This window comes from Apus apus, chromosome 1 (genome assembly GCF_020740795.1).
Source record: "Apus apus isolate bApuApu2 chromosome 1, bApuApu2.pri.cur, whole genome shotgun sequence".
Taxonomy (NCBI): Eukaryota; Metazoa; Chordata; class Aves; order Apodiformes; family Apodidae; genus Apus; species Apus apus.
The window spans coordinates 191,408,669-191,436,169 of record NC_067282.1 but is presented as its reverse complement, the minus strand read 5'-3'; the positions used below and the strand labels follow the sequence as shown (position 1 = coordinate 191,436,169).

The window sequence follows — 27,501 nt, the reverse complement described above, 5'->3', positions numbered from 1 at the left end:
CATCTCAAAAGGAAAGACAGGTTGATCTTATTACCTGGAAGGGTGATTTTAACTCTGGTGGTGCTCTTGTAAACAAGAACTGAAGAATAATGCTGAATGGAATAACCTCTCCCAGAGCTGGGCTACTGGCAATATGCTCACTGGTCTGGAACAGCAGTGGTCTGGAAAAATGCAACAATATACTTGTGAAAGGAAGAAAAAGCTTCCCTTACGCATTAGGAAAATGCCTATATGCTGGCAATATTGTGTTAGGATAGAATAATCTGTTTTTTTCCACTAGTCTGCATCTTAGGTTTTGAACACAGGTTCAGTTGGTAAGAATTTACAGAAGTTGCCTCTTGCAATTTAACAACACGGGGCTGTACGTTTTGTGTTTCAGTGAAAACTCTTAAACTATAGAACTCACTGTCATACAGAAGTTACACTGAAAGCAACACAAAAAAAGTACAATTTGGCCAACATTTGCATAACAAAGATTGTTAAATCATAGTTACACTCTGCATAAAATTTAAAAGAACTTTGGTCTATTTCTAATTTGCAGGTGGGTGTTGCCAAAAAAGCTCTCGGTTTAATGAGAACTAACATGGGGTGACACATCAGTCTGGAGCCCCAGGTGGGTCACACTGCAACTGCAGCTCACCTGAATGACCTCAGCTGCCTGTAAGGTTTTCCCAGGTCAGAGACTCGGCGACACAGCGGTGCTACTGCTAACTCCATCTATAAAAACAAACATTTTAATTGGAATTTGATTGTCCCAAAGCACAAAACTTGGTATCGAAGAAGACTGCTGCTAAGCAATAATCCAGACTCACAGACCAAGCCACTGACTTCTCGCTGGGGGCTGAATTTGAGACAATAAATTATCCTTCCCTTTCCCGCTGCAATGCCCAAGCCAAGGCTTTTGCCTTATTCTTGGCAATGCAGTGAGCATCCCATGACAGACGTAGTGATGGTCTATGGTCAAGAGCAGAAGGGATCCTGTGAGCTTTCTGAGACTGAACTTTTGTTTCCTGCAGCAGGTTTATTTTGTTGGTGACTAGTTTCCTGATTAAACACTTATGTCAATACCCCAAACATCAGACTGCAGCCTGGGAAGAAAGAAAATCTAGGCAGGTCTCCACAAGCCACTTCTAAAACAGCAAAAATGCATTCCCATTTCAGCAGGGCACCCTTTCCTTTGGAGAAGGACAAGGTTGAAGTGATTCCTTCTCAAACACTCAGACCCAAACTCTGGGGCACAAAACCTACACAGATCCGACAGAAGGCAGCTGGGACCTGTTGCCAGAGGGCCATATGGAATCACAAACAAAGGAGCATCACTAAGAGCATTATTTTAATACTGACTTTTGTACTGAGTTACAACAGCCATCTTTAAAAACTATTTTTAAACACTTCCTGTTTTTTAAGCACTGGAGTTCCCCTGCCTTTTCCAACAAGAGCCAGGCTCACTTGGGTTTTGTATCATTCACATGACAGTAAACTCTGTCACAGGCTCTTCATTAACAGTGAGGATGCAGAAGTGAAAAAGAACAATTTCACTTCCAGTTCCCAGATGGAACATGAACATGACATGGCAAAATTTCAGTTAATATGCACATTAATACAAGAACCATCACTCGAAAAACCCCACAGGTAAAGTAATTCTAGCCAGATATGGGTTAAGTCTTCATCTTTTGCATTCCTAAACCATCAGTCAACAGAGGACACAAACTTTACTCTCCATGTGTATTTTTTAAAATCCATAACTTAACAGACTATTCAGACTTTGCATTCCACCTAATGCACAAGTAAGTTATGTTTCAAAGGACAAAAGGTAAAACAAGTAACAAGATCAAAAACACCATACGAAGAGCTTCCCATGTCACTGTTGAACAAGTTTCAAAGCATTTGTGGTAAGACACTATTTCCAATGAAGTCTTCAATACTTCTGTTCTTTCCAGCTGTAGCATTTCCTGAGACAGAGCTGGCTGCTGAGCCACCAGCTTCACCAAGACCATGTGACTATGCTGGTGTTCTATCAAAACCAAGAAGGACTGTGTGGTGAACTATGATGCCACAATTCATCTAAAACCAGAATAAATTAATTTAGCAACTAATGCAAATCAAGGCCATATACTTCAGGCACCAATCTTAATAAGCAGGTGGCAGGATAGGAGTCATCTCACCTACTACTCAACATCTGCAGGTTCTCTTCATACTCAGTGGAGAGAAAAAAATCTCCTGTGGTGTGACACACCTTTCCCAGTGGTGGACATTTAAAATAGGTGAGGTGGGTCATGTTGTAGGAGTACCCCACCTACATGACCCTCAGTCAGACAAGGCTGGGAAAGCCAGAAGGCCCAATCTGGGAACCTTTGGCTCTCCTACAGACAAGGGGAGGAGAGAATCTCTGGAAGGTGATGGGAAAAGCCCCACAGAACTAGCCTACAGGCAGTGCAAAGCTGTTTCCTGAGCCTAGGAACCTTGGAGCACATGCCCCACATCAAGCACTTCCAGGATGCTTGAAATCTGCATTTTATATTAAGCAGAAACTCACAGAAGCAGAAAATGAATAAAAGTCCACTAAGTGGAACTAAGGATCCTTGTCTTTGGCTTTCAGATTAATGCTCCAGCCCTGGGTAACAGCCTGGCTCCCTCCTGCCTGCTGCCCTTCTGGCCCCCCCAGATCTTCTCTGGACCATGAACTGGCCCCTTTGCTACAGCTGGGCAGGATCCCTGCCCCTTTCCCCCCACAGCCCTGGCAGCCTGAGGTCACCTCTCCCACATGCAGGAGCAAGGATACCTGTTCCTTGGGCTGAAGGGCATGTACAACCCAGCTCTACAGCTCCTGAGCAAGCATGCTACCCAGCAGATGGTTGCAAAAGGCAGGCAGATCGGAAGCCAATGTCCTCAGGCCTGAGGAGCCATCAGCTGCTGTGCTGTGTGCTGAATTCAGCAGCATGAGGGAGAGAGGTTCAGTGCACACTCCCAGGGCAGGCAGGTTCTCCCTGGGGATTTCTGCAGGGAGGTGCTCCAACTCCAAACTGCGACGAAGCTTAGAGCAAGTTCCACACATTGTATCCCCAGACCCCCATGACATTCCTGAACACCAGTGGGAACCGAGAGGCTGCTCTGCTGCGCAGGATCAGGAGCAACGAGCCAAAAAGAGGAGCTAATTAAGTAAGTTTTGCTGCATCATGGTACCAGAACCCTATAGACCCTGAAAAACAAGTCTCTGATTTCTCCAGAGTTTCTTTTTGGGCATTAGTATTGGCTACAGGCAGCTGGAAGTTACTGATACTCTGCAGGAGCTGGTATCCCAGCTCTGGTGGGAGCTGTGGGCTTGTAGCTGTGAAGAACCAGGGAGAAGATAATTCTTTTAGGTCCTTTAGAGAATTTGGTAACAGGCAACAAACTGCCAGTCAGACTTAGGGAAACAGAGATGGATGGATCAAACTGTACTCATGAGGAGAAAGAAATCCCAGCATAGCAAAATATAATTTTGCTTAATAAGTTTTAAATTATTGTTTCACTCCTGAAACATAATATGATGCAATGAGATGTAAATGAAACTTTCTACAGCTTAACCAATTCCTTATTAAAACAATTTAAATTATTTCTCTTGAACACAGTTGGCAGTTTCCATAAATCAACATTTTTAGTCTTAAGTACTAAATAATAAAATTTATTCTGGAAAATTCTACTACTTCATGTTCACCCCTTATTCACTGTAGGAAATTATTAGCATTGCTAGAACTAGATGGATTTAATGGCAGCAGATGGTTGATTCGTGAAGTACTAGTTGCCAAAGAAAAAAACTGTTTTTAAGCTTTGCAGCATACTATACCATCTCAAATTGACTCATGAAGAGTGGGAATGAGTGAAAACTAATGCGGCAAAAATGTACACAAACCAGAGGAACTTTTTTTCTTAATTTACAACACTAGTCTGCTATGTGTTATACCCCAATCTCTCCAACTGAAGTTTTACTTCCCATAACAACTAAGATTGTTTTCTTCACTTGAATTTTAGCTATTTGTTGAGGCCAGTGATGCAGAGAGATGCTACAGCCTCTTTCTGCTGCTACATTCCTTTCTGCAGGCCCCCAGAGTGGGGTTTTGTGCCTCTGCCGGGGAGTGACTGCCAGGGAGGAATCATTTGTCTGGAACAGCTGCTGGGTTTAAGGTGCTGGAATTGGACAGAATCACTTCTGAGGAAGCATCACTTCTTGGTTTTGCTACCTGTCATCACCTGAAGCTGTATCAACTGTTGATTCATGCAGCATGTTTATACCATAGCAGCTTTTGCTGTGCTACACAGCTATCGTTTCCAAGGCACTTTGGTGAGTACTGAGAGGCTGGGTGATGTTTTTGGCTGTCTGTAAGCCAGTATCTCTGTTGTGTGCACAAGGCCGCTCATACAGCCATGTCCTACAGATGTTACAAAGTAAGAGGAAGGAGGTTGTTTTTTTCTTTTCCAAATTTATCTCTCAAAACAGCAAATTTGAAAATTCAGATCTCCAGGTAAAATTCAGCAACAAATCAGGTGTCCAAGCAGTAATTTGCAACTGCAGAGGCTTGATCAACTAATGTGAGATAAACACTAACACACGACACAAGAGGAGCAGTAGGAAGTGCAGGTGACTGCAGAAATGGAAGCAGAAGGAAGGCTTAATGACTTGCCTCATTTCTTCTAACCTTGTTCAAAACTCATTGCCTTTCCATGATTTATTCATGTTATTTTGCTATGCTTTGCAGAACACAGTGGCAGACTCCTGCCCAACGTATGCTTTTTCCCAATGATTACCAAAAAAGCTGTATTATCTTTTCTTCTCATATGGCCCTGCCACAGCCCATGGCGAGGTGGTCAATTATCTGTTGAACTACTCACTGGCTAGCTATGTTGTAAAAAATACAGCACATGGCTGGCTTCTCTAATTGGATTATGTTCAGCAACCCAAGGGTGAAGTTAATATGTAGTCTAGATACAGATAATGCACATATATTGAAAAGTGCTTTGAAAAATCCCATAGTGAAGTTATTGTTTAGTGCCTATTGTGGCTTTTTCAAGATCTCTCATTACTAAACAGCTGCTTTTTCAGCTGGAAAATCTTAACATTAAATTTTTAGCTATTGCATTTCCTCCCGGTGAAGATGAATTCCCAGTTTTTAAATGTTAACGCAAAAATGCTTTTTCCTGGCCATTCACCAGGAGAGAATGCTTTAACAAGCAAGGGAGCAGAAGAGCTCTAAACTATTGCATGAAGGAAGCTGGCCTTGGAGGGATGTGGAATTTGATTTCTCCCTCCTGCAGCAATTCCAAAACAGTTGATGTTTAAGAAAATCCTTCAGCTGTAATGCTGACAAAATAACACACCTCAGAAAATAATTTCCTCCTTCTGGTGAGACAGTTAGAATTAAACATTAAGTGTATTTTAGCTTTAGTAGTTTCTGTCCTTGTGACTACAATGTGATTACAGCACCCTGCTTCTCTCACTTCTCCATGAGGAACTAGAAAGGACACTTTTTAGGAAAAATGATGAAAAGCATTTTTACACTTGTATCATCACATTTGATCAAATGAGCAATTTTGTTTACCTTTTTAAAAAACCAAATGCCTAATTTTCTTGGTTTTTTTAATGCCACACATTGAATCAGGGAATCAGATTCTTACCATACGATAACCAGAAGCTAGAGACATTTCTTCTGCACTAGAAATTAGCATTGATAGCTTCTGCATTAAAAATAATTCTCTAGGAAAATTTAATCAAACCAAAACATTTTGCTGTAATTTATGGATAAAGACTTGAAGACTTGGTGGCAGAGTTAACTATACCTCATCAGAACTGTCTGAGCACAGTACTGAATAATGCCAAAAAACTCAACTATAAATTACACCTCCATAGGAAATATATGAAGATATATATGGAATCATATTAACTCAAACAGGACTAATAAAAATTGTTTACTCAACAAGGCTGAAAATAGTCAGTCATGACACGAGCTGACATCATTGGTACAGACAGTGGCTGCTACCTTATATGTCACTCTAAGCACAGGCCGATACTATGAAAAGATGGGAAATCATGTCATGCCTTCATGCCATTAAGCATATAAAGATTACTTAGTCTTTGCACTTTCTAGGTAAGTTTATTTCAATGCAGCTGTGATTTGTATTTACTATTGATAAACAGCTATTTTCCTGTATCAGCTTACAAACATCACGTAGCAGACTACTAATTTCCATGCCAAATATTACTGTAGATTCCTCATTTCTTCTAAATAAATGTTTCAACTGATTGTGCTGATGTTTCATTCTTTGCTGCACTGTCCAGTATTTCCATTGGGGTTTAGGAAGACTGAACTACAAGCCAGCAATCCCAAAGTATGCCCAAGTGTAAGTGCTGTGAAAACTCTGAATACCAAGTAAGTTAAAAGGTCCCCTGGAGAAGAACTGGTACTCCCCAGACATATGAATGCTGAAAAACCATCAGGGCTTGCTTGCTGGCTTGCTTTCCTCCAGGAGAACATTTTTTTCAGGCTACCTAGTATTGAATTAAAAAGTGAAATTTGGTACTACATACACGAATATTCAATTATGGTCACCTTAAAAAAAGACAAAAAATCCGACAAGAAACATCCAGGAATTTAAAGGAGTGAACTGAAAAGCAATTTTGTGCAGTTGCCTCCATAAAAACTGAGCATGAAAAGAAGAGAATTCAGCCTGTAAACTGGAAATATTCCAAATAATGTGAGTCCCAAGGAGCAGCACAGTATGTGATAATAACCTTGCAGCACTGCAGACATTTTCTAGGGCTTGAAATGTTTCTGTGTTCCTGTAAGCGCTGATCTTCATTAAATCATATAAAGATATAAAGGCACATTTTAAGCTGATCATACCTCTGTTTACAGCTGCAACACTAGCACACATCTGATCTTACTGCTGAAATATCTGTAATGCACAAGACAGCAAAACGCAATGACACTGGAAACAGGATAAGACACAGAATTCAACAGAATTACAGCAATAATTCTTAACTGCATAAGTAACAGAGCCTTACTGAAGAAAATTGGCTGTTGTGCTCCTCACCAAACCCAGTTCTGAATTAGGAGACCCTGAAGCCTCAATTTTCCCCCTTCTTTGTGGACACCCCTTGTTTTCAGGCAACTGATCAGTAAAACACGTTCCCAGTATAAAAATCTTCAGTTCTGACTCTCAGCCAAAGCTATTCTGCTGAGTGTAAGGCAGCTGTAGCTCTGAGTGCCCTTGAAGAAATGTGCACAAACACGAGGTACCCAAAATCTGATACAACTCAAGATTATGTGACTTCCTTATAAGCATGTGTGTTTATAATAGGACCTCAAATTAACCAAAGCTTCTGAGCACATTCCTGCCCAGGGCTTTTGCTTTTAAGTAACCCCAAAAACACTAAAAGGGGTTTTACAACTCAAAAGACAGTTTGAAGCAGGAACACTTAACCCTTTTGGAGTACAGATGATTCAAAATGACTCTACAAGACAGAGCACAAGTAAAAACAGTTTATAAACAAAAGTCCTCCTACACACAGAGTGCCTTTCCAGGCAGGTCCTTTCCTTTGGGTTTGGCTTTAGTCCAACAATGCAGTGCCTTTCTAGGACTTAAAAAAACCCTGCACACAGCATTTATGGCCATTTGGAAAAGTTTATTATTCCCATGGAGCCAGCAGCCCACCTAAACACCTGCTCCCTGCTCTCCTCAGCCCAAAGCAGCAGCAGTCTCCCCTTCCCTTCAGAGGAATCAAGTCGTCTTTTCCTTGACCAAGCCATGTGCCACAGGAATGGGAGCGTGGAAGTGAAACAAGTCCTGTTTGGGATTACAGTCACATTTTGGCAAACATGCCCAAGACTCTTGGCTGGGTCAGAGCAACTGCAACCTCCCCAGTGGGGCTGCCAGGAGCTGACATCACAGGCATGTGCCCAAAATCCACTAGGGTTTTGGAAGGGGCAGACAAACCCAAAAAAACATGGATATAATGCAGTTTCCATATACAAAATGCTACAGTTCCTTTTCTGCTATCCTGAGCAACAGGATATCATGTCCACGCCATTCTGGGCACTGCAGCCCTTGTGCAGCCAGGGATGCCCTAAGGAGCTCTATGCAGAGATGCTCAAAGGTACAGAGTGAATGCTGAGGTGGCTGTATGGGACTGGTTAGACCCAGACAGTTCTTGCCTTAAGCCCATATCTAAACAAGCCAAAAATATGGTGCAATGTGAAGATAAGAAAAGCACAAGGCAGCCCTCAGATGCAGCAACAGTTGAAGGTATGACACAAGAATTAATTCAAAGCCTCACTTCTTTTCTTCCACAGTACAAAAGAGGAGAAACCAGAACATTTGTCTTCACAAAGTTGTCCAGGAGTTATCCTCAGCACAGTGGGGAAGAACATGCAAGTGCCCCTATGCTCAGATGCAAACATACCTTCTTTTTTCACCTAAAAGGCAGCCCGTGTCAGAATGAGAAAAATAAGTGTTTAAAAAAGATATATTAATTAGATTTTTAGTATTACTATAACATGTGCTTAGATCTTTACTATAGAATTAGATGAAGATACTTCCCAAATGTAACCTAATTACTTTAGTACTGCAGCATACATTACAAAAATTATCTATATTTCTTCCAGAGGAGGAGTTAAGCATTTCCCACACCCCAGTTTTATGCCATTGTCTTCAAAACAGAGAAAGGAACAGAATTTTCTGAATGAAAGCAATTGAAAACTTCTCCTTAACCTCTGTGGTTAAAGGCTGGTTTGCTACTTTTGAGTACTGAATAAAAAAACTTTACTCAGGAGACTGTCACTCACAGGCAAATGATATAAAGCAGCAACAAGCAGGAGCAAAGACAGCAGTGATTCTTCCCTCCCTGCCTTCCTCCCCTACTTCAGGTACCTACCAGCCACAAGCAGTGATTAGTATGCAGACAGCTGGTGCTAATTCCCTTTTCTGCTTGGATAACAATAACGAGGACCCTCAGACCAATCTAGTGGATATCTGTATTCTTTGACAAGTTAGTAACACAGTGTTACTACTGACAAATCAAATTTGAGTAACAGTAGATAATGCAGAGAGGTAGCAGATATTAATTTGGCAGCTTGATTTGTGTTTTAGTCCAGTATAAGAATTAGGGAAAGCCGAGACGCCTGGTAAGTCAATCAGGCCATGAAGAGAATCCCACAAGAAAATTGCTCTTCTGTTACCAAAAAGACAGTTCTTCCACTGGCTATTGATGTTTCTACACTGCAAGGCAGCTGAGGTAGTGATTAACCACTGTGGGCACTGTGATATATAAAGTGATTAAGAAAGCGACAGGACATTCCATTAGGAGAGGAGAGGAGAGGAGAGGAGAGGAGAGGAGAGGAGAGGAGAGGAGAGGAGAGGAGAGGAGAGGAGAGGAGAGGAGAGGGGCAAATGACAGATGTACCAATGAGGTCAGACAAGCAGGATAAAATATCAAGACACAGCTGAATTTAAAGACAACAGTCACTTGATAGAAAGCTGTCAGACTTCCCTGAATGTGCCCTACAGTCATGAGGGATCTTCAGCTACCCTGTGGATGCATTTCTCAGGATAGAGTATCTCATCAGAGAGGATGTTTCGAATTGGAATGCACTGACTTCTACAACTGCCTGTATACACCTTGCTGGGGACAACAGCATTGATAGTTTTCAAGGAACAAGTGAAGTAACAGTAAAAAGCAGAAACCAGTACGGAGGGTACCTGTGCAAAATCCGCTGCGAGCCGCATCTTCCCGCCTTCACCGAGGGGCCTTATGAGGCTGGCATTGCGAATGAAGAGTTCAATTGCTCTCTGAGCCATGGCTTCAGTGTTATCAAAGACAAAGTCAAAACACTCAAAATGTCTGAAGTAATCGCTCATGACTCTTGCTATAAAACCCTGTAGTTCTTTCATGTACAGAGAACATGGGACATCTGGTTTTCCTGAGCTGGATAATGATCTGTAAATGGAAAAGAAAAAAAGAAATGGGGACAGTTACATTCATCCTTAAAACATAACCAATTTTTTTTTCCTCCCACACAAAGTCAAGGCACGAATTGTCTTCATTCTACTCAGGTCACTCTGAAACTGTGGTCAAAAATATCTCTTTATCAGCCATTCCCATCCTAATAAGATAAGAAAACCACCCCATTCCTACACAACTTGCAAAGCCTCCACCAGTTTGGAGCCTAAACCTCAAATACAGCCCCTAAATTTAAATGTCCCAGTTGCTGATTTGTAATTCTAATGATGGATCAGAAAATACAAGCACATGTCGCAAGGTTACTAGTTTAGACTATCCCATATCTGTTCTCTGTATAGAATTAGTTTCTTAGATTCCTCCAAATCCACAAGTATAAAGTCAATCTAATTATCACAGAAATAGCACAGAAGTTACAGGACACAGAAATCAATTACCTTTCTCTTTCTTTGAGTCACAGTCAGGCAAAAGAGCTCTTCCAAATTCAGACACTTGAGCATAAAGGCTATCTAATAAAACTTAACCTTTGGCTGGAATTAGTTTATCCACCTACAGAGGCATTTTGCTTTTGGTGGCAAAAGAAAGATGGAGAGGGTAAAATATTGTGGTTTTGTTTTTTGTTTGTTTTTTTTTTTTTTAAAAGTCAAAAGGAAAATTTAAAATAATGCTCAGGAAGAAATTCTCAATTATAGATAGGACTCAAGATCTTTGCAATAAAAAAATACTGGAAATTTTAATTAAAATGCCATGGGAAAATAGAATAATACACTAAATATCTGAGGTTTCAAAAAAAATTTTAAGCACTTCATTTTCAATAATATTTTAGAAAAAATTATGTTTAATTTTGAATCAGAGGTTATATGCTTGATTTTGAGAAAAAATAATGTTGACAGTTCTGTCCACAAAAATAAGGTAAGAAAGCAAAAGGGATTGTTTTAAGCACAAAAATGGCCTCTGGTTGGCTTTATTTTTCTATGTAAAATCAATTTTACTCAACAGATATTTGAAAAAAAGACAAAATGGAGAAGAAGAAGAAGACAAATGCCACCTGCTTGATTTCTTTTGATAGATAGGTGTAATTCTGCTTTCTGTGTTCACTGACCATAAAGCATCACCTTCCCTTCAACAAACAAGTGCTCTTGCTCCAAGGACATTGTGGCAATAACAATCTATTATGTACATGCAGGACATCTTACTAAAGCAACAGTAAATTTAAAAAAGTGTTTCTAGTTACCCAGAAAAATCTTCCTGGTGCATAGTGATGATAATAGCTTCGACTGAATCTCCGACAGAGTTCAGTAGCGGTTGAACAGCACTACCCATTAGATCATGGACTGCCTGAAATAGAATAAGAAAGAGGCAGCAGTAAGGAAACAGAAACTAGAAACATTTACATTTTCAAACCTCAAAAATACCTTGATAAAGAGTTCAACACTGCTTTTTATTATTCTGCATTAGAAACTGCTGAATATAAAAAGAACAAAAGCCCAAAATAACATTTCTCTTTGATGCATTTTACCAGGAAAGTACTGAAATAAGGCTTTTTACTATTTCTATGTAAAGCCTTATTTCAAAAAGATGCCCAACAGTCTGGCATTCCTGCTTTGTAAACGCCCATGTTTTGGTGCACACACTTCATTCTGCTGCTCATTCCCCAGACACATAAGCTGCCTTTCATTCCTCTGCACACAAGCCCTCCCAGACAGCTGGTTGGAGCCATCCACTGCCACCCACATCTCCCCCCAGGAAAGCACCAGGTATCATAAAAATCATAATTTTATGTGTGTGTCAGGGGGGATGAGAGGATGATGAAGGATCCAGTTATTGCTGTGTGAATGCTGCAGAGAAAGACATTTATTTTCAGAGTCAGATGACATCTGGGTTTCGACCATTACGAGAACACTCTTGAATACAAACGCTACTCAAGCAGGGATCTGACACAGGCAACATGTTAAGCAGTTGCAGAAAAAACAAAATACAAATTTCAGAATATTTGTATACCTTTGACTAACATAGATGGACACAAAGTAATACCTAGCAAAGTAAGTGCCCGTTTTAAGCATAAAAAACAAAGCAAAGCTCAGCCCTGTCCCTGCAGCATATGGATACTCAATTACCTTTAAGGCAGTTGCAACTGTTTGCTCAGCAGCTGCTGGAAATGAGCTCTGACTGGTAATGACCTAAAAATTTTAAAGTAATTGTTAATAGTCAACATTCAACAAATCATTAGAATCCATAATATTTAATTTATTTTAAAAACATACTCAGTTATCCTTAGTAATGAGTAGTTACATAGGTATATGTATACATATGTGTATATGTATGTATGATATATCTATCAAATGTATTTTATACAATGCACCAGTATCAGTCCTCTGCTCTCACATTTCCTATGAACTCTGCTTCTGCCTTGTCAAAGACTCAGTTGAGTTCAACTGAAATTTAGCTGAAGAGTTAACAGAATCTGGATAAAAGTAAGTCATATATTCTCCCACTGCTAAGTATAGCATTTGTGGATAACTATATAAGCAGCTCTATGGCAAATATTTGAAAGAAATGTTGTTCTTTCTCAGTATTATGACTATTGTAATACTACATGTTAAATAGTTGTTTATGTACAGCTACAACAATATTAGAATTGAAAGTCAAGGAATGATCTGAAGAAATATTCTACTAATATCCTTACAGTTATAAGCATGCTATACAATAGTATTTTAAGCCAGATAAGTACTGAACTCAAAGACTGAATCATATCAGATCTCCCTCCAACATTAAAGCACATGAGGTTCATTACTAAAAACATCAGATAAAGCAGACTTAAAATTGATCTACCATCTGTTTGCAAAATCCAAGCAAATTGTATAGGTTAGCGTTTTTAAACACTTTTGGAACATATCCACAGTTAGGAGTACTTCTGACCATTTTTCTAATCAGGTTAGGATTTAGACACAAGTAACAACTATCACTGTATCTGTTTGTTTTAATTTAGAGAGACTGTGTAACCTTTGGCATCACTAAGCCAGTAAACTGGAGTTATTCATAACTATGCTTAGTTCTGAAAACATTTCCAGGCCAGACTTTGGTCACAGCAACAACGCACATAAATATTTGTGAGGCGCTGCTTTTCTTGATTTCACCCTTTCCTTCCCCTTTTCAGTTTGGCCGTAATCATGGGAAAGCAATGAAGGTCTTATGAGAAAGATAAGCTTGGACTGGGACCAGTACACTTGTTAAAAAAAAACCCAAAACAAACAGAAAGAGTTTGATTGTTTAGGCTCATAAAAGATGTGATTGTTCTCTCACACCTTGCACTCCTAATATTGACAGTTTGTCTGGCAGTGGTGCTTACAAATCTCAAAGCTGTACAAAGGCACAGCAAGGTGCAGCTCTTAACCCAAAGTTGGGCTACATTTGTCAGAGTTCTCCATCAGCTAATGGGAGAATATGCATCTGATACAGCTAAAGTTATGGCAAGAAGAAAAATCCCAAAGGATGCCCACCTTCAGAACTGACTGGTGCAGTTTGTAGAGTGAATTAACCACAGCCACGTTCCTTCGCTGTCCCTCGGTGAGCGGCCCAATCACCTGGCTGGCATCTCCTTGAGTAGATAGCTGTGGTGATTGCAGAAATTGTTAAAACAGTAAAGCAGTACCAGCTCCTTAAACACTGCACCACCACAGAATTGTAGTTAACTAAACTTAGACCACAGCAGAAAGCCATAGGTCTTCAGTACCGATGCTCTTCCATTTAACTTAATTCATGTGATTTCCATCTCTGGATAAATGCAACTGAATAACAGGAACAGGCACCCTGAGAGACTCCTGTCTCAGCTTCCAAACCACAGCACTCAGACCCAGATACCCAAGATAACTCTTGGAGATACCTAGTCCCAGCATAACTTCAACTTTGTGATCTAAGAGTCAGGAGAAGTCACCTTAACAAGGATGCAGCAGCAGAACTGAAAAAGGAACGCTTTTTTCAGTGCTTACTTCCAATAACCATTCAAGCCTCCCCTCAAAAACTGTTTCTTCGAATAGATGGCTTACAGCTTTGTAAATGGCTTGTAAATGAACAGGAAAATAGAACTGCAAGGACCAAACCTGCTAGTCCTGTCATTAAAAAGAGCTGTATCCATGAACCTTTCAGAAAAAAAAATAGAAAATTCTTCATATTTAAACTCCAAAAAACATGCATTTTTCACCATTACCAAAGAAATCAAAGTTCCAGGTTAATACATGAATAGCAATTAAGTACAGAACAGTCCTGTAATGATACCACAGCATTTGTTTATAATTTAAAATAAATTGTAATTGGGAAACAAACGGAAATTATCTTATGCTCTGAAAGCTGCAGAAATACAAAGAATTGACAAAAAGCTATGTGAATTCTAGAAGTACATCTAAATATTATAGCAAGAATAGCTATTAATAGAAGGCTTTACTGAGATATAATTATCTGACTAGTTATCTATATTTCAGGATACAAAATTATCCTCCAGGAAACTCCTGAAGATGCCTAGCTCCAAAATACTCTCAGTAAAAATATATCCAACTCATTGAAGAAGTCATCAAGAGATTTTTATGAAGCGTGTCTTTAAACACAATTGTAGGTGCTACAGAAAGTTCCTAAACTAAAACCAAATATACAGTACCAATTGTTTAAGAACAAAAGAAACAAAAGTAACAGGAGTATGTTTAAGTTACTGGACACAGTGAATCCTTACTAGTGAAAGATTATTCCTGTACTTGCCATGGCCTTTGCTCAGCATAAACTGACAGCCTGCAAGCCAAGTTATCTAGTATTTGCCAGCACTGCTAATAATGCAGTTTTAGACAAGTTCTCTGCAAGCACACAGGAACTCAAAGTTATGCACAGTGTTACAGTGACAATATCAGTTCATTTTCTTTTCTTCAAATTTAGGGATTATTTCAGGATAAATATGCTTCTGAGGCCTTTGCAGATGGCCTGAAGATCTTCCCCAACGTATCTTCAATTATTGGACATCAGAACGTATCTTTAGACTAGCTGACAAACCATCTCAGCATCTTCCTTCCTTCCTGATGAGAACAGCCATCTGAGCTACGTAAGTCTCTGTTTCCTTCCTGACATTTCTATTTGACAAACCTGACTAGTTTTAGGAATTCTGCTTCTCGTACTTACAGTTTCACAGACTAATACAACAGCTCTGCAGAGAAACACCCTCTCCACCCAGCTGACCATTCTCCCAGACCCCAATAACCTTTTTTTTCCACACCTTTTTAAAGAATTGTACAGACTGTTCAGTTGGGTTTTTTTCACACATTTAAAAGTACTAAACATAAAAGACCCTTTTAAGATAGCAAAATTTTACATTCTAGTCACTTACACTTCAGTTCCTCAGAGTCTATTGTAAAGGTTTCACAATTTCTCTTTCTTAAGACATTATAAAATCATTAGACTGTCTCTTCTACTGGTGAAAAAGCTGAACTGATAAGTAAAACCACTAACAAGTACAAACATAACCTTTCTGCAGCAACAAGCAGCTCTTGCAGTCAGCAACAGTGCACAACAGCTTCACAGGCAAAGTCTGAAAATGCCTTAAAAGAAACCAATCTTTCTAAAATTCTTTACCATATTCAATTTCCTTAAATTAATCAATCTGAACTTTGACAGCAAGATGTGTTGATCCTTTGTGTATTTTAAAATAAAATCACTGGTCTAAAACAAAACGACTTGGAAACCTCAATTCTTGTCATTAGCAGTAGTAACCAGGGCTCCCTAGGACTGCTTCTCATGAAGGTGTCCCATGGGAACACCTGGTACCTACATGGACAGTTGTGCCCTGCCATCAGGGAACACCTGGTGCTTACATGGGTAGGTATGCCATACCATCTACAGCAGAAGTCTCAGGTGGTCATTCCCATCTCTTGCTGTCACTTATTTCTGTAACCTTGCCTTTAGGCAAGAAGGTTCTGCACTAACTCTGTCCAACATGGTTCCTGTACATACACCTTGTCACTGGCATGTATCTGGATTTTAAGTAGTTTATAATTATGTCAATATTCCAGTGCCTCAGAGTGAATTCTACACACCTCTAATATCCATTGTACAATCATGCATCCAGGTAGGAAAATGCCATCATTATGTCTCCTCAGTTCCAACAAACCATGGTATGGCCTATCTACTTTAGGCACAAATCCTCCTTCAATTTATTTTGCATCATACCAGGTTTTATCAATGATTCACATTCACCACCCTCATTTACACAGCAAGTACTTTTGAAGTTCTGTGCTGGACAAAGCTTATGCATTCAAGCCCAGTAGTAATGCAGCCATTCCTCTGTTCTTCCCCCACTGGGGACTGCACTGTGCAAATAGGTTGAGTCAAGTAAGTGTGAAGCCTAACCACATCCACTCAGCTTGAAAGACACAGTCCAAGGGCCTTCTTTTTGATGAGGGCACTAGAGACAAAATCTGATGCCTTTTTAATCAGTCAGATTTATCCAGAAACACAGAAGGCCTAGAGGCTGAATTTATGCCAAGCAGAAATGGGGAGGCCAGAAGGGGTGACTTCACCCCAAATTAGAATCTATTTTGGGAAATAAAAACTAAAAGACAAAGTGTAGCTGAAGGACCAGATCACATCTCCAGGGACCTGTCAGTCACCTGGGAGTTAGTCTGGCTTGGGCCTGCTAGTTGAAGAGAAAACAGAGGAAAAGACACCATGCTGAAGCCCGACCTGAATGATCGGTAACAAGGACTGTAGCTGTTCCACTTTTCTGGATCTAAGTGTAGCAATTGATTTATTACGCTCTTCAGTTTACTTGATAAACTGCTTTTGCTTTTACCTCAAAGCCTGACTACTCTTTACAGCAATTTCATGGGCACTTGCAAAACACAGACAAACCATTCCCCAGCGAGCAGCAGCTCTACGATGGGCAACAGGTCAGTAGGAGCCCCCTCTGCCAGCAGGAGCTGCCAGAACATCAGCAACACAAGATGCTAGAGAAGAAGAGAGGAGTGAAGTAGAGGTCTCTCACCAGCAAATTATTAGCCAGGACTTTAGTATCATGCTTTCCCAGGCACTGGGACAAGAGCTGTGCCTTGGGGTACCCTCAGGTGGCAGTGTGCTCCCCCCACACCCACCCTTAGGCCATAACCACCAGTGGGGGGTGTGATGGCTGCATCCAGTTCACTCTGGACTTCAGGGGATGGATGGTGACATGGTAGCCAAGGGCTATCTGGAACAGCAACCCACGTCCTGCTGGTGTGCAAACATGACTGTAAGCCAATTATTTATTATTAGATAATAAGTCAGTTATTATTCTATCATATTTCTCTATAAATAGTGACAGCCCAGGGCTCATTGGGCTCTCCTGAAATGACAGCAGGTACATGCCAGGATCTTCCCTTGAGTAGGGATATCTCTCAAGGCTACTCCCTGAGGTTAAGAGAATCCTTATGGTGTCAGATACTCAGTAAATCAGCTGGCAATAAGCGGCGCTGCAACTCTGAAATCTTAGCTAAGTCTTACAAAGGATTGGTTGCATACGTATATGACCCTCTAGATATAAACTGCTATCTGAGTCTGGGACTAGGATTGGATCCAGTTGCACCCAGACTTCTCTCTGAGAAGGAGTTTAGAAAGCAAACAGGTCCTTTCTGAACCTCGTGACACAAGGGGAGCGTCTCCCTTACAGTTTTGTCTGACCCCATCCTCTGTGCAGTAAATAATCAAGTGCATCTTGCCATCAAACCTTTTGAACCACTGTTTCATTTACTATGGAACTTTGTTAACTGTTCTGTATCAAGTGTATTGTTGCTTCTCTCTTACAAGTGAAGTGCATCTCTCACTTCATCTGCGGCACCTCAAGAATATGAACACGCGCTTCCATCTGATGCAGAACTTCAAGAAAACTCAAAGGGTAGCTGTTAAACTACCATGAAAATGAAACACTGAAGGTACTGCTTTTCTATATGATGATGACATTGTCTAAGGCAGGACGCTGAAATTTGCAGGTTTGATACAGTAGTTGACTAGCTGGAGGAAGCTGCCCAGAAGACTTTTTTTAAAATCTAATTCAACAGAATCTGAGAACTAAGTAGTTCACCGGGGAGGTTATTGAACCAAAAAGGACACCTGTAGAACTGGTACACAAAAAAGGTGTCATGAAGAGGAACAAGCTGACTGAAGGCCACATGACTTGCTTCAGCCTGACAAGGTCAAGAAACTGTAAGCCATGACTGGCACTGTGCTCTCACCAAATTCTGAAGTCCTTCTGGAAAACAGTTTATTTTAGTTTGTATCCTTCAGTACTCTAATGTGGTTACACTGCTTCACCTGCAGAGGCTGCAGGTGCCTCCTATCGGGTCAGTGAGTTGCACAGTGCAGAGAATTTTAGGAATCATTAACTTGTCCATGTGCAGGAAACCACAAAGTAGAGAAATGAGCTCTTCTAGTGAGTAATTCATCTAGCCTTTTTTAGAGATCCTGCTTTAGGGAGAGAGTAAATACACCCTGTGTGTCTCTGTTTCCCTCCACCAACTACAGAGGGAATCTAAAGCAATACTGCAGATACATACCGGTAGCTATACTGCCTGAAGTCATATCAAATGAATTTTCACCCTGTAAATGTATTTGCAACCCTTTGCATAGACTTGCTTTGGAAATATGTCTTGGAAATAACTAGATCAAGTGTTCTGGATTTTACATTTTTCTGTGTTTAATACCTAAGAACAGACGTGTGATTTGCCAGCATGGATTTGATCTCACATGTTGAGACACGTGCTGTGATAAGATTGCTTTGGGTTTAAATTCCTGCTTTCACTGTGAAGCAATGAATGTAGAATTTAGATTAGAACACGAATCAAATAATCAGTCCTCCCTGGAGCTACAAAAAATGCTAACTAGGTTTGTCTTTTTCTTGTAGGAATCTTCAGACTATTGATACATGTTTTCCTCTAATTTGTTTAGCGTTTCAAAGTGACTGAATCTCTTTCAACAGGTGGCAATTCAAAAGAGACACTGATTTGTTAGCTAGTTTGTACCATTCGCTTAGACTGAATATTTTGTGAAGACGCTCCGTTTCACACTAAGCAACTAAGATCTTATGTGCATCCTTATTGACAGTTTTGAAAAACTCCATTTATTTGACTTCTTTACTCTAAAACAGCCCCAGTAAACCCACTCTCTAAAGAGCAGGAAACAGCATTATTATTTAGGAGGAGTATGGAGAAGACCTTAAAATAAGATGAAAGCACTGCCTCTCAACAAAGCATTTGATCTAACTCTAGAATGACGAGACTAATGTGTTTTGATAGCATAAACTGAACTTCAGTTGTCAAGCTGACATTTTCAAGAATAAATACATTCCTAATAGAGGCAGCTGATGTGGCCATACCTCTGGCAGAAAGCAGTCAATCCATCTGGTACTTGGCCTCCTGCCTGATCACAACAACTTATTATAAAGCACAGAATCCATTTACAGAGTTCCTGAGTCAAGAGGGCTTGGCCCTGGGATTTCTCCCACAGCTACAAATAATTGGCAAGATTTACTACTAGGTTTAGTGTCTTTCATAAGGCAGAAGGAGCCTTTTACAATCTCTTTCAACTTAAGAAACACAAAAGTTTTTCAAAATCAGTTTGATACTTTCTGTAAAAATACAACACCGTTTATCAGAAAATTACAGAATAGAATCATAGAATCATTCTGGTTGGAAAAGACTTGTTCCCCAGATCCTTTACCAGCTCTGCTGCCCTTCTCTGGACACACTCCAGCAGCTCAATGTCCTTCCTGTAGTGAGAGGCCCAAAACTGAACACAGGACTCAAGATGCTGCCTCAGCAGTGCCCAGTACAGGGAGACAATCACTGCCCTGCTCCTGCTGGCCACACTATTGCTGATACAAGCCAGGATGCCATTGGCCTTCTTGGCCACGCGGGCACACTGATGGCTCACATTCAGCCAGCTGTCAACCAACACCCCCAGCCCCTTTTCCAGTGGGCAGCTTTATTAACAACTGGCCCCAATATTGAGCCCTGGGGAACAACACTTGTGACCTGCTCCCAGCTGGATTTAACTCCATTCACCACAACTCTTCAGGCCCAGCCATCCAGACAAATTTTTACCCAGTGAAGAGTACACTGGTCTAGGCCATACATATCCAGTCTCTCCAGGAGAATGCTGTGGGAAACTGTACTGAAGGTATTACTAAAGTCCAGGTAAACAACCGCCACAGCTTTTCCCTCATCCACTAAGTGGGTCACCTTCTAGTAGGAGATCATGTTTGTCAAGCAGGACCATCCAGCCCCATAGACTTGTGTATGTCACAGTGATGCAGTAGGTTGCCAACCATCTCCTCTTGGATTCTGGGTGCTTCAATTTGCTCCCCATCCTGGTCTTCCAGCTCAGGCAACTGGGTATCCAGGGATGAACTAGTCCTTCTACTAAAGACTGCAACAGAGAAGGCATTAAGTACCTCAGCATTTTCCTCACCCTTGATCACTAAGCTTGCCCCTGCATTCAATAAAGGATGGAGATACTCCTTAGTTCTCCTTTTGTATTTAACGATCTGAACTCCACTACCTATGTCACCTACTGTATTAGCTACTTAAAGGACAATTTGTAAAAAGAAGAAACATAATTTAGAGATTTGAAGTGTAGGATTTGAGGCAATGTGTCAGGGCAAATAAGGTCCTTGAGTGATGAGGATAAGTTAATGCTTTGCTTAAAAAAAAATCAACTAAAATTTATGGATAAATAATAAAAAAGTACTTATGCTTTTGGAATGACTTCTAATTTTTCAAAGAAGAAGAAATATTTCAAGATGTGAAGAAAGGAATGAGCTGTGAGCTTGGGCAATAACCTAAAATGTACACAAAAACATTTATATTGCACCCTCAGGACATTCTGCTAGGTCCCAGAATATATATATATATATTTTAGCTTCCTCAGAAAAATAAGAATTTTATATTCTAGTTATATAGAAAAGGAGCTCTATGGAGAAGGCATTAAAAATCTTACAGAAAACACAATCATTATTTAGGAAGAAAACTCTGAAGGAACACTTAAGTTCTTGACCAAGAAAAAAGACCAAACATCATGCTCATACTATTCATGCTAGAAAAACAGCAATCATCAAAACATTCCCTCTGGGGTATTTCTGGTTTTGATTATTTATCCTAATATTTTCAAAAGCAGAAGAAACTGAAGGAAAACAGCAAATGGGTTTTCTGTTACAGAAAAGACAGGATTTATCTCTAAGTCTTTGAATCATCTGAGAAGAAAAGCACTGCACAAATAATCAAAAGTGAGTAATGGTTCATGGTCCTTAAATGAGATGCTTTAAAACAACTTCACTATCAGAAAGCATCTAAAAACAGTTCCTTTAAGGAATCTCAGAAAATCCTGAACCCTGAAGCACTCAAAATAATTTCTCAACTTCCAAAAATTATGGCCCTTGTATTTGACATTTTTTTTTCAGACTCACGTTTATTCAGCAAGCCCAAGTCTGAGAAGGATTTCAAGGACAATGTCTGTTGATCCTGATACCTCTGACTATAACAGCTTACTGAATTTTACATGCTTGCCAAATTTATGACTGAATGATTAATCATATTTCATATGTCATCCCAATAGCTGTTGGTCCCAACCAACTATTGAGAATGCACCCCCAGAGGTGAAGAGCAGACATCCATCCCCAAAACATGTGAGATGGGACCAACATGATACGGTGATATTCACCTACACATACAAAAAAAACCATAATCACCTTATTTAATTGCCATCTGCCTGTTTTGGTATCAAGTCCAGGTGTTAATTGAGATTAGAACACATCTACCCTGCAGAAGGTTATAAATGAGCTTTACATTGTCCAGCTCTCATTAGAGTTGTTCCAAAATTGCAAAATTCCAAAGCCTTTATTGTATCAACATCAATTTATCCAAATAAATTTCTGAATCATATAACTTAATTTAGTATGAAATAAAGTAAAGCACACCATAACAAAACACTCAAAGTATTGTGCAATCTTGCTCTTTTTCTACCTCTTGGCAAAACTACATGCTAGTTCTAAGTAACTCTCTCAATCACTTTCCCAGCAAGATAAAACGAAGTACGTAGTACTCTCAAAAGCAGCCTATTATGTTTGGATGATTTTTTTTACTGCAGTATAGCCAATATCTCAAAGAAAAGAAAAAAAAATCACACATTTTTTATATGAGTCATGATCTAACCACGGAAAGACAACAGGAGAATGAAGAAAATGTTTTATAAAGTTATTTTGTTACCGCAACTTTCTCCTCTAGATTTTTAATTCAATTTTTATAAGTTTAAATGCTTTTTAAAGTGACTTATCAGCTAGACATTTCTAAGTATTCTCTGACCAATATAAGTAGATTCCTAATGACTGTTTTAACAAAACTCTTCTGATTTTTCCATTTAAAAAAACTACAAAACCTTAGCTGACTTCTGATTATTTTAAAAGTAGACCTCCTGCCATTTTTAGCTTTTATTATTGTACAGTGAAATAGCAATTATTCTGAAATTATTTTAGTATACAATAGCTTCCCACTTATTCTATTTAAACACCTATTAACGAATTCCTTTTATGTGCCAAATATTGAATTCATATTTTTGGGCTCTCTCATTTAAACAGCATAGATACAAGTTTTTCAATGACAGTAACACCATGTCTTTAAGGTACTGGTATAATACAATTAATTCATGTATCTCAGAAAGAACTGGGGAAAATGTGATCTTTCATATTACTTACACCACTGTAACTGACCTGTTATTTACAGAAAACCTTTTCTGCAGTGTCATTTCACTACTGTTCTTGACAATTTGTGAGCTTATAACATTTCACACTTCCATCTGAAGTTCACAATATTCAGCATTTAGACAGGAGGACTAGATATGTTTCCCTGGAACTGTCAGACAAATCTCCTTGTTGGAATCTGTCCTGAATAGTGATTCATGCACAAATGAAAGCTCACAATTCAATAAAACACCATCTAATATGAGACATGGATTAATTCTTATAAGATCACATAATAAAAAGGGCAATCAAAAATTCACTTTATGCCATTACAATGATAATTCATCATGCTTTTCAATTCAAAACCATCACAGGCCTCATAAATTTTCTGGAGTTTAAATCTGGTGCCAGAATTCCAGTGTATTAACATCTTCCCTTCATTGGAAAAATTTGATTGCAGGAAATCTTCTCTCTCCCTCTCTCTTTCTTCACCCTGCTTTCCTCTATTTTGCTGAATTATTCAGCTAGTTAAATTTAGCTTTGTCAGATAAGAGGTTGGATGGACAAAAAAAACAACAAAGCATATAACCCAAACCACATAGTTATGTCATTAAACATCAGCAAACATCCCAAACTAGATGCAGCTCACATCCATTTTCTTGCTAACGTAGCATATTTCATTTGGGGAACTTGTATATATTAAATGATCAAACCAATGTTTTTAGTTGGTGTAAGGTACATTTCTCCTTAGGAATACATATGACTAAAGCGAACCCAACAAATGCTTTCCTCTGTAAATGAGGTCTTATTTTTTTAAAATTTCCCTAAGAAGAATCCAGAATTACAGCCCTCCTACATCAACATCTTTCTTTCTTGCAAGACATAACAGGTATTTTTCCTTGCCACTAGGCAGACAGGGGCACAATCAATGGAGAATTGTGTAGTCCAGCCCCTCTCTGCCTTTTCCTAGTCAACCACTAAGTATAGACCAAACAGTTCAGAAAAAATTCCCATCTCCATCAACACTCAGAGAAAACTAAGAACTGATTGTGTTTTATCATGGCAATATTTCAACCTTTAAATCCCACCTTCCTTTGCATTTTTGCTTTTCTTAAACAATTTCAATGACTGAGCCAAGACGTTCCAATATAATCTCTGAATCAGTTATAATACACTTAGCCTTTTAGATTCTGGACAAAAATATGCCAGTAATATTGCTTCTCATCTAAATAACCCACTGAAAACAGCTTACTTAAATCTTCCTTCACCCATTCAAGTATGACACTTTTTCTTCTACAAATGACATTCTGAAAATTCTTTGTAAAGATGCTGTCTCAGAATTTAAGCTGAATTAATTGTTGTTGTTTTTTTTTTTATTCCACCTGGCATTTTAGCATTCTCTTTGCTCATTCGCTTTATTGCAACAGGGTTTACAAACCAAGGAGAAATATTAATAAGTTACAGATTGTTTTAAAACAGTAAAAATATAAACCAAGATCAGAGCACATTTAATTGTAATCTCAGGAAGAGAGATCCTGTAAGATGTGTGAAGCTGTGGCAAGACAGAATTATGCTTTCAAAACTACATCACCAAAGCCAAAGGGCAGACTATTTTTCCTTGACTATCTTATATCAGATGTACCATAAACCCACAAAGAAAGAAATAAGGAAAAAAACCCAAGACTCATCTGCCACAGGATCACAAATAGTTATGAAGATGGGATGGGTGTGCAGAAAGTCGAGGTCTATTTTAAACCTCAGTAATTACAAATCAGTTTTTAAATGTACTTAAAGGACAAGATTAGCTTTTTTTTTTGCCTTTTTTTTTGAAGACTTGAAAGACAAAAATAAATATTCTAGAGTGGTGTGAGCAGCATATGGTCTGTCTCCCTAAAGTCTGCCTCTTCAAACTCAAAACATCTAACCAATAATCTATTCCAAAAGGCTAGCTAGTGGACCAGAGATATTTAATAGGGAGATACTAATTCTGAATATCCACTAAAAGTGGAAAATTGAAAAGATCATTATGGGTAACTGGAAAAGATTAAGCCACCTGAGCAGCATGAAAGAGCACAACAGTAGCTGAGGACATAAGTAAAGCAGAATTTGGAATCTTGCACCTGCAAATCACAAGTTCAAATATAAACGGGATTGAAGGACGATGAGAGATAAATTGTCTTATCTTCAGTCCTAGTAGAAAATGGGCACTTATTAAAACCTTTGTAATGTCTATCACTGACTGACAATCTTATCTGAAGTTTCGGGAAGGAGACCTATGATTGACAAGGTCTGAGAGAAGAGAAATTAATCTTTAAAAATTATACCTATAGAGGCAGAGCACAATGGCAGGATAATGCACTGAGCCATACAAGTTTTGTGGGCAATACTAAAAATAATTTAAGAAAAATTGCAGCAGAGCTGACTCTCCATTATATATATTTTGATGCTAATCTTATGTAATGCATCTGGTGCTGATCAGCATTACAAAGATCAGTGCTCTAAAAATATCTGAACATGACAGATAGATAGATGCTCCTCAGCCCAGATCTCCATCCATTACATTCACTAAAAACAGAATATTAAATTACAGAAGGGGTTGGTTGCACTGGCATCCAAAAAGGTGTCATCTGGGCTGGCTCAAATAAATATGTGGCTACCTGAAAAAAGTGTTGAACTCCTTTAAAGAGTTAATATCCAAGAGTTTTCTTGCACCCATTCAGCAGTATTTGGAGTTGTCAACTAGCCATATTGCCACAGACAATTTTGCACTTTTCAAGGACTGAAACTCCGGAAGAAACACCAAATGCTATTTCAAAATAAGTCAAGTATGGCTGACAGGCATTACAGAAAGAAAAACATGTTTGAGAAAGCATATCTTCTGAAGTTCTGGCAATCTAAGAAAATCTTAAGACCAAAAGTAATGTTACTATAGAAGAAATTAGCATATCCTAAGTTATGCCTTAGAGATTTATTTACATCAGAAGTAAGAAAGTATGAATTCCAGATGCAAGAAAAAAAATCCCCCAATCTGTCAGCATTTTAAGCTTCCTCTTGAACAGATTTTGCACGTTGCTCTCATTCAGTCTCATTCACATACTGGCTACACCCATAGCAGCAAATTAAACAGTGCCAGCAATGGTTTCTGCATCTGGTACGTGATCATCCGTATCCCTAACTGTTAGGACAGTCATTAGCACATTTTTGGGCCAAAACCTACTCTCCCAAATAATCTCCAGTCATGGCTCAGGAGAGGTTATATTGCAGGGAATATCCCCAAAAAGATGCTGGCAGGCAGACACAGGCTCTGGGGACAGGGAGCCTTGCTGGCCGGCAGGGCTGGCCCCAGGAGTGTTGCCAGGCACCTCCTGCTGGCTAGGATAGACATTACTGTTACTTCCCATGTTGGAGACAGAGCTCACAGCTAGGATGGCAAATTAAGTCCTAAGTGTCAGTCATAAACCTTCACTGACCTTGCACTCTCAACTAAGAGAGGCAGGCATTAGCATAAACATCAAGGTGACAGCACGGAGCAATTTAATACACAGCCCTTCTGCAGGAAAACCAGACACGTTTTGCTGATCCTTGAAGTGAGGCCAACACTAATCAGAACAAGCCTCAATGATACAAATTTGCCTTCAAACAGATGAGACCAAGCTCATTTACTTACATTTACTGTTCTGAGGACACTTACATGCTTTCCTGTCTACAATGATACTGTCTACAATGATACTCTCTTTGAAAAGCAAATCCAGGGCCATTTGGGGACAAGCAGTGAGTGATCGGGAGGTATCAGCATCTGATTCTGAAGGATGGGTTGAAACAACAAAAAATTGTTATGCTTTTCTACTTTTTAATATTTTTTTGGTATTTACTTTCTTTAACAATAGTGTTCTAAAAATATCTGTCATCAACTATATCTTTATGACAGATAATAATTTACAATAGCATAGTCCCAATTACACTATTCAGTAGCAATTAATTGAAAAGTACATCTCAGTAAACCCTTAGAACAAATTAAGTTTAGAAATCCTGTATATTAGTTTTAATTGTAATTTTTAAATGTCAGAGTCACTTTACATTTTAACATTAATCCAATTAAATATTCAGAATTGTTTTACAACATCTGAAATCCAGTTTCAACACTGCATTGGAAAACAATACCAAGCTAAAGAAAAGCTTCTCAAGTTACTTCCCCAGAGCCTTTTTGTATTTGACTCAGTACCTGCAGTATATTACTGCTCATATTACTGCTCCAGTACTCTGCGACTGCTGCAGGTTCTAAAACCATGCATAACATTACATAATTGAGATATTTACTTAAGTAAATGCAAATTAAACTCCATATGCTACTGAGATCCAGGATAGTGAGAAAGAGGCTGCCTACTCCCAGTCACAGATACCAGCTGACACTGACTTTTCCTGCACAACAACCCATAATCTAAACACCTCATTCACCAAAGAAAACCCATACAGATTTATTTGTGTCTCAAGTGTACAGTGGTCCATTGCTTTTGGGATCAGAATAGCAAGTTCTTATTTTGCCTTTTGGCATGTCCAGTACCAGGATTCATCAGGATGTGAATCAATGTCCTGTCCTTTGAGGATCTGGGACAACTATTGGAACCCTGATGTGGGAAATCTAATTTTTCAGGCCCTTATGTCTTCTCTTTAATCTCAAAAGTCACTTATATTACTGAGTCTTAAACATTTTAACTGTGAAATAAAAAAATGCACCTAGTGTCACCTCATGTTGGGTCAGGGAAGAGTTCTTCAA

The 27,501-nt window shown here is 39.2% G+C and overlaps 1 protein-coding gene across 2 annotated transcripts in view; it reads right to left on the bottom strand.

Annotated features, from left to right (window-relative positions):
• The window catches only part of COG5 (component of oligomeric golgi complex 5), a 177,898-nt gene that overhangs the window by 10,453 nt on the left and 139,944 nt on the right, over positions 1–27,501 (bottom strand). For both annotated transcript variants that reach the window (XM_051636209.1, XM_051636212.1), the window contains exons 15-20: positions 13,492–13,602; positions 12,109–12,171; positions 11,226–11,329; positions 9,733–9,970; positions 641–717; positions 35–161 (exon numbers count right to left, since the gene is read on the bottom strand). In XM_051636209.1, the coding sequence (XP_051492169.1) occupies positions 35–161; positions 641–717; positions 9,733–9,970; positions 11,226–11,329; positions 12,109–12,171; positions 13,492–13,602 (720 nt within the window). The remainder of the gene's footprint in view (positions 1–34; positions 162–640; positions 718–9,732; positions 9,971–11,225; positions 11,330–12,108; positions 12,172–13,491; positions 13,603–27,501) is intronic.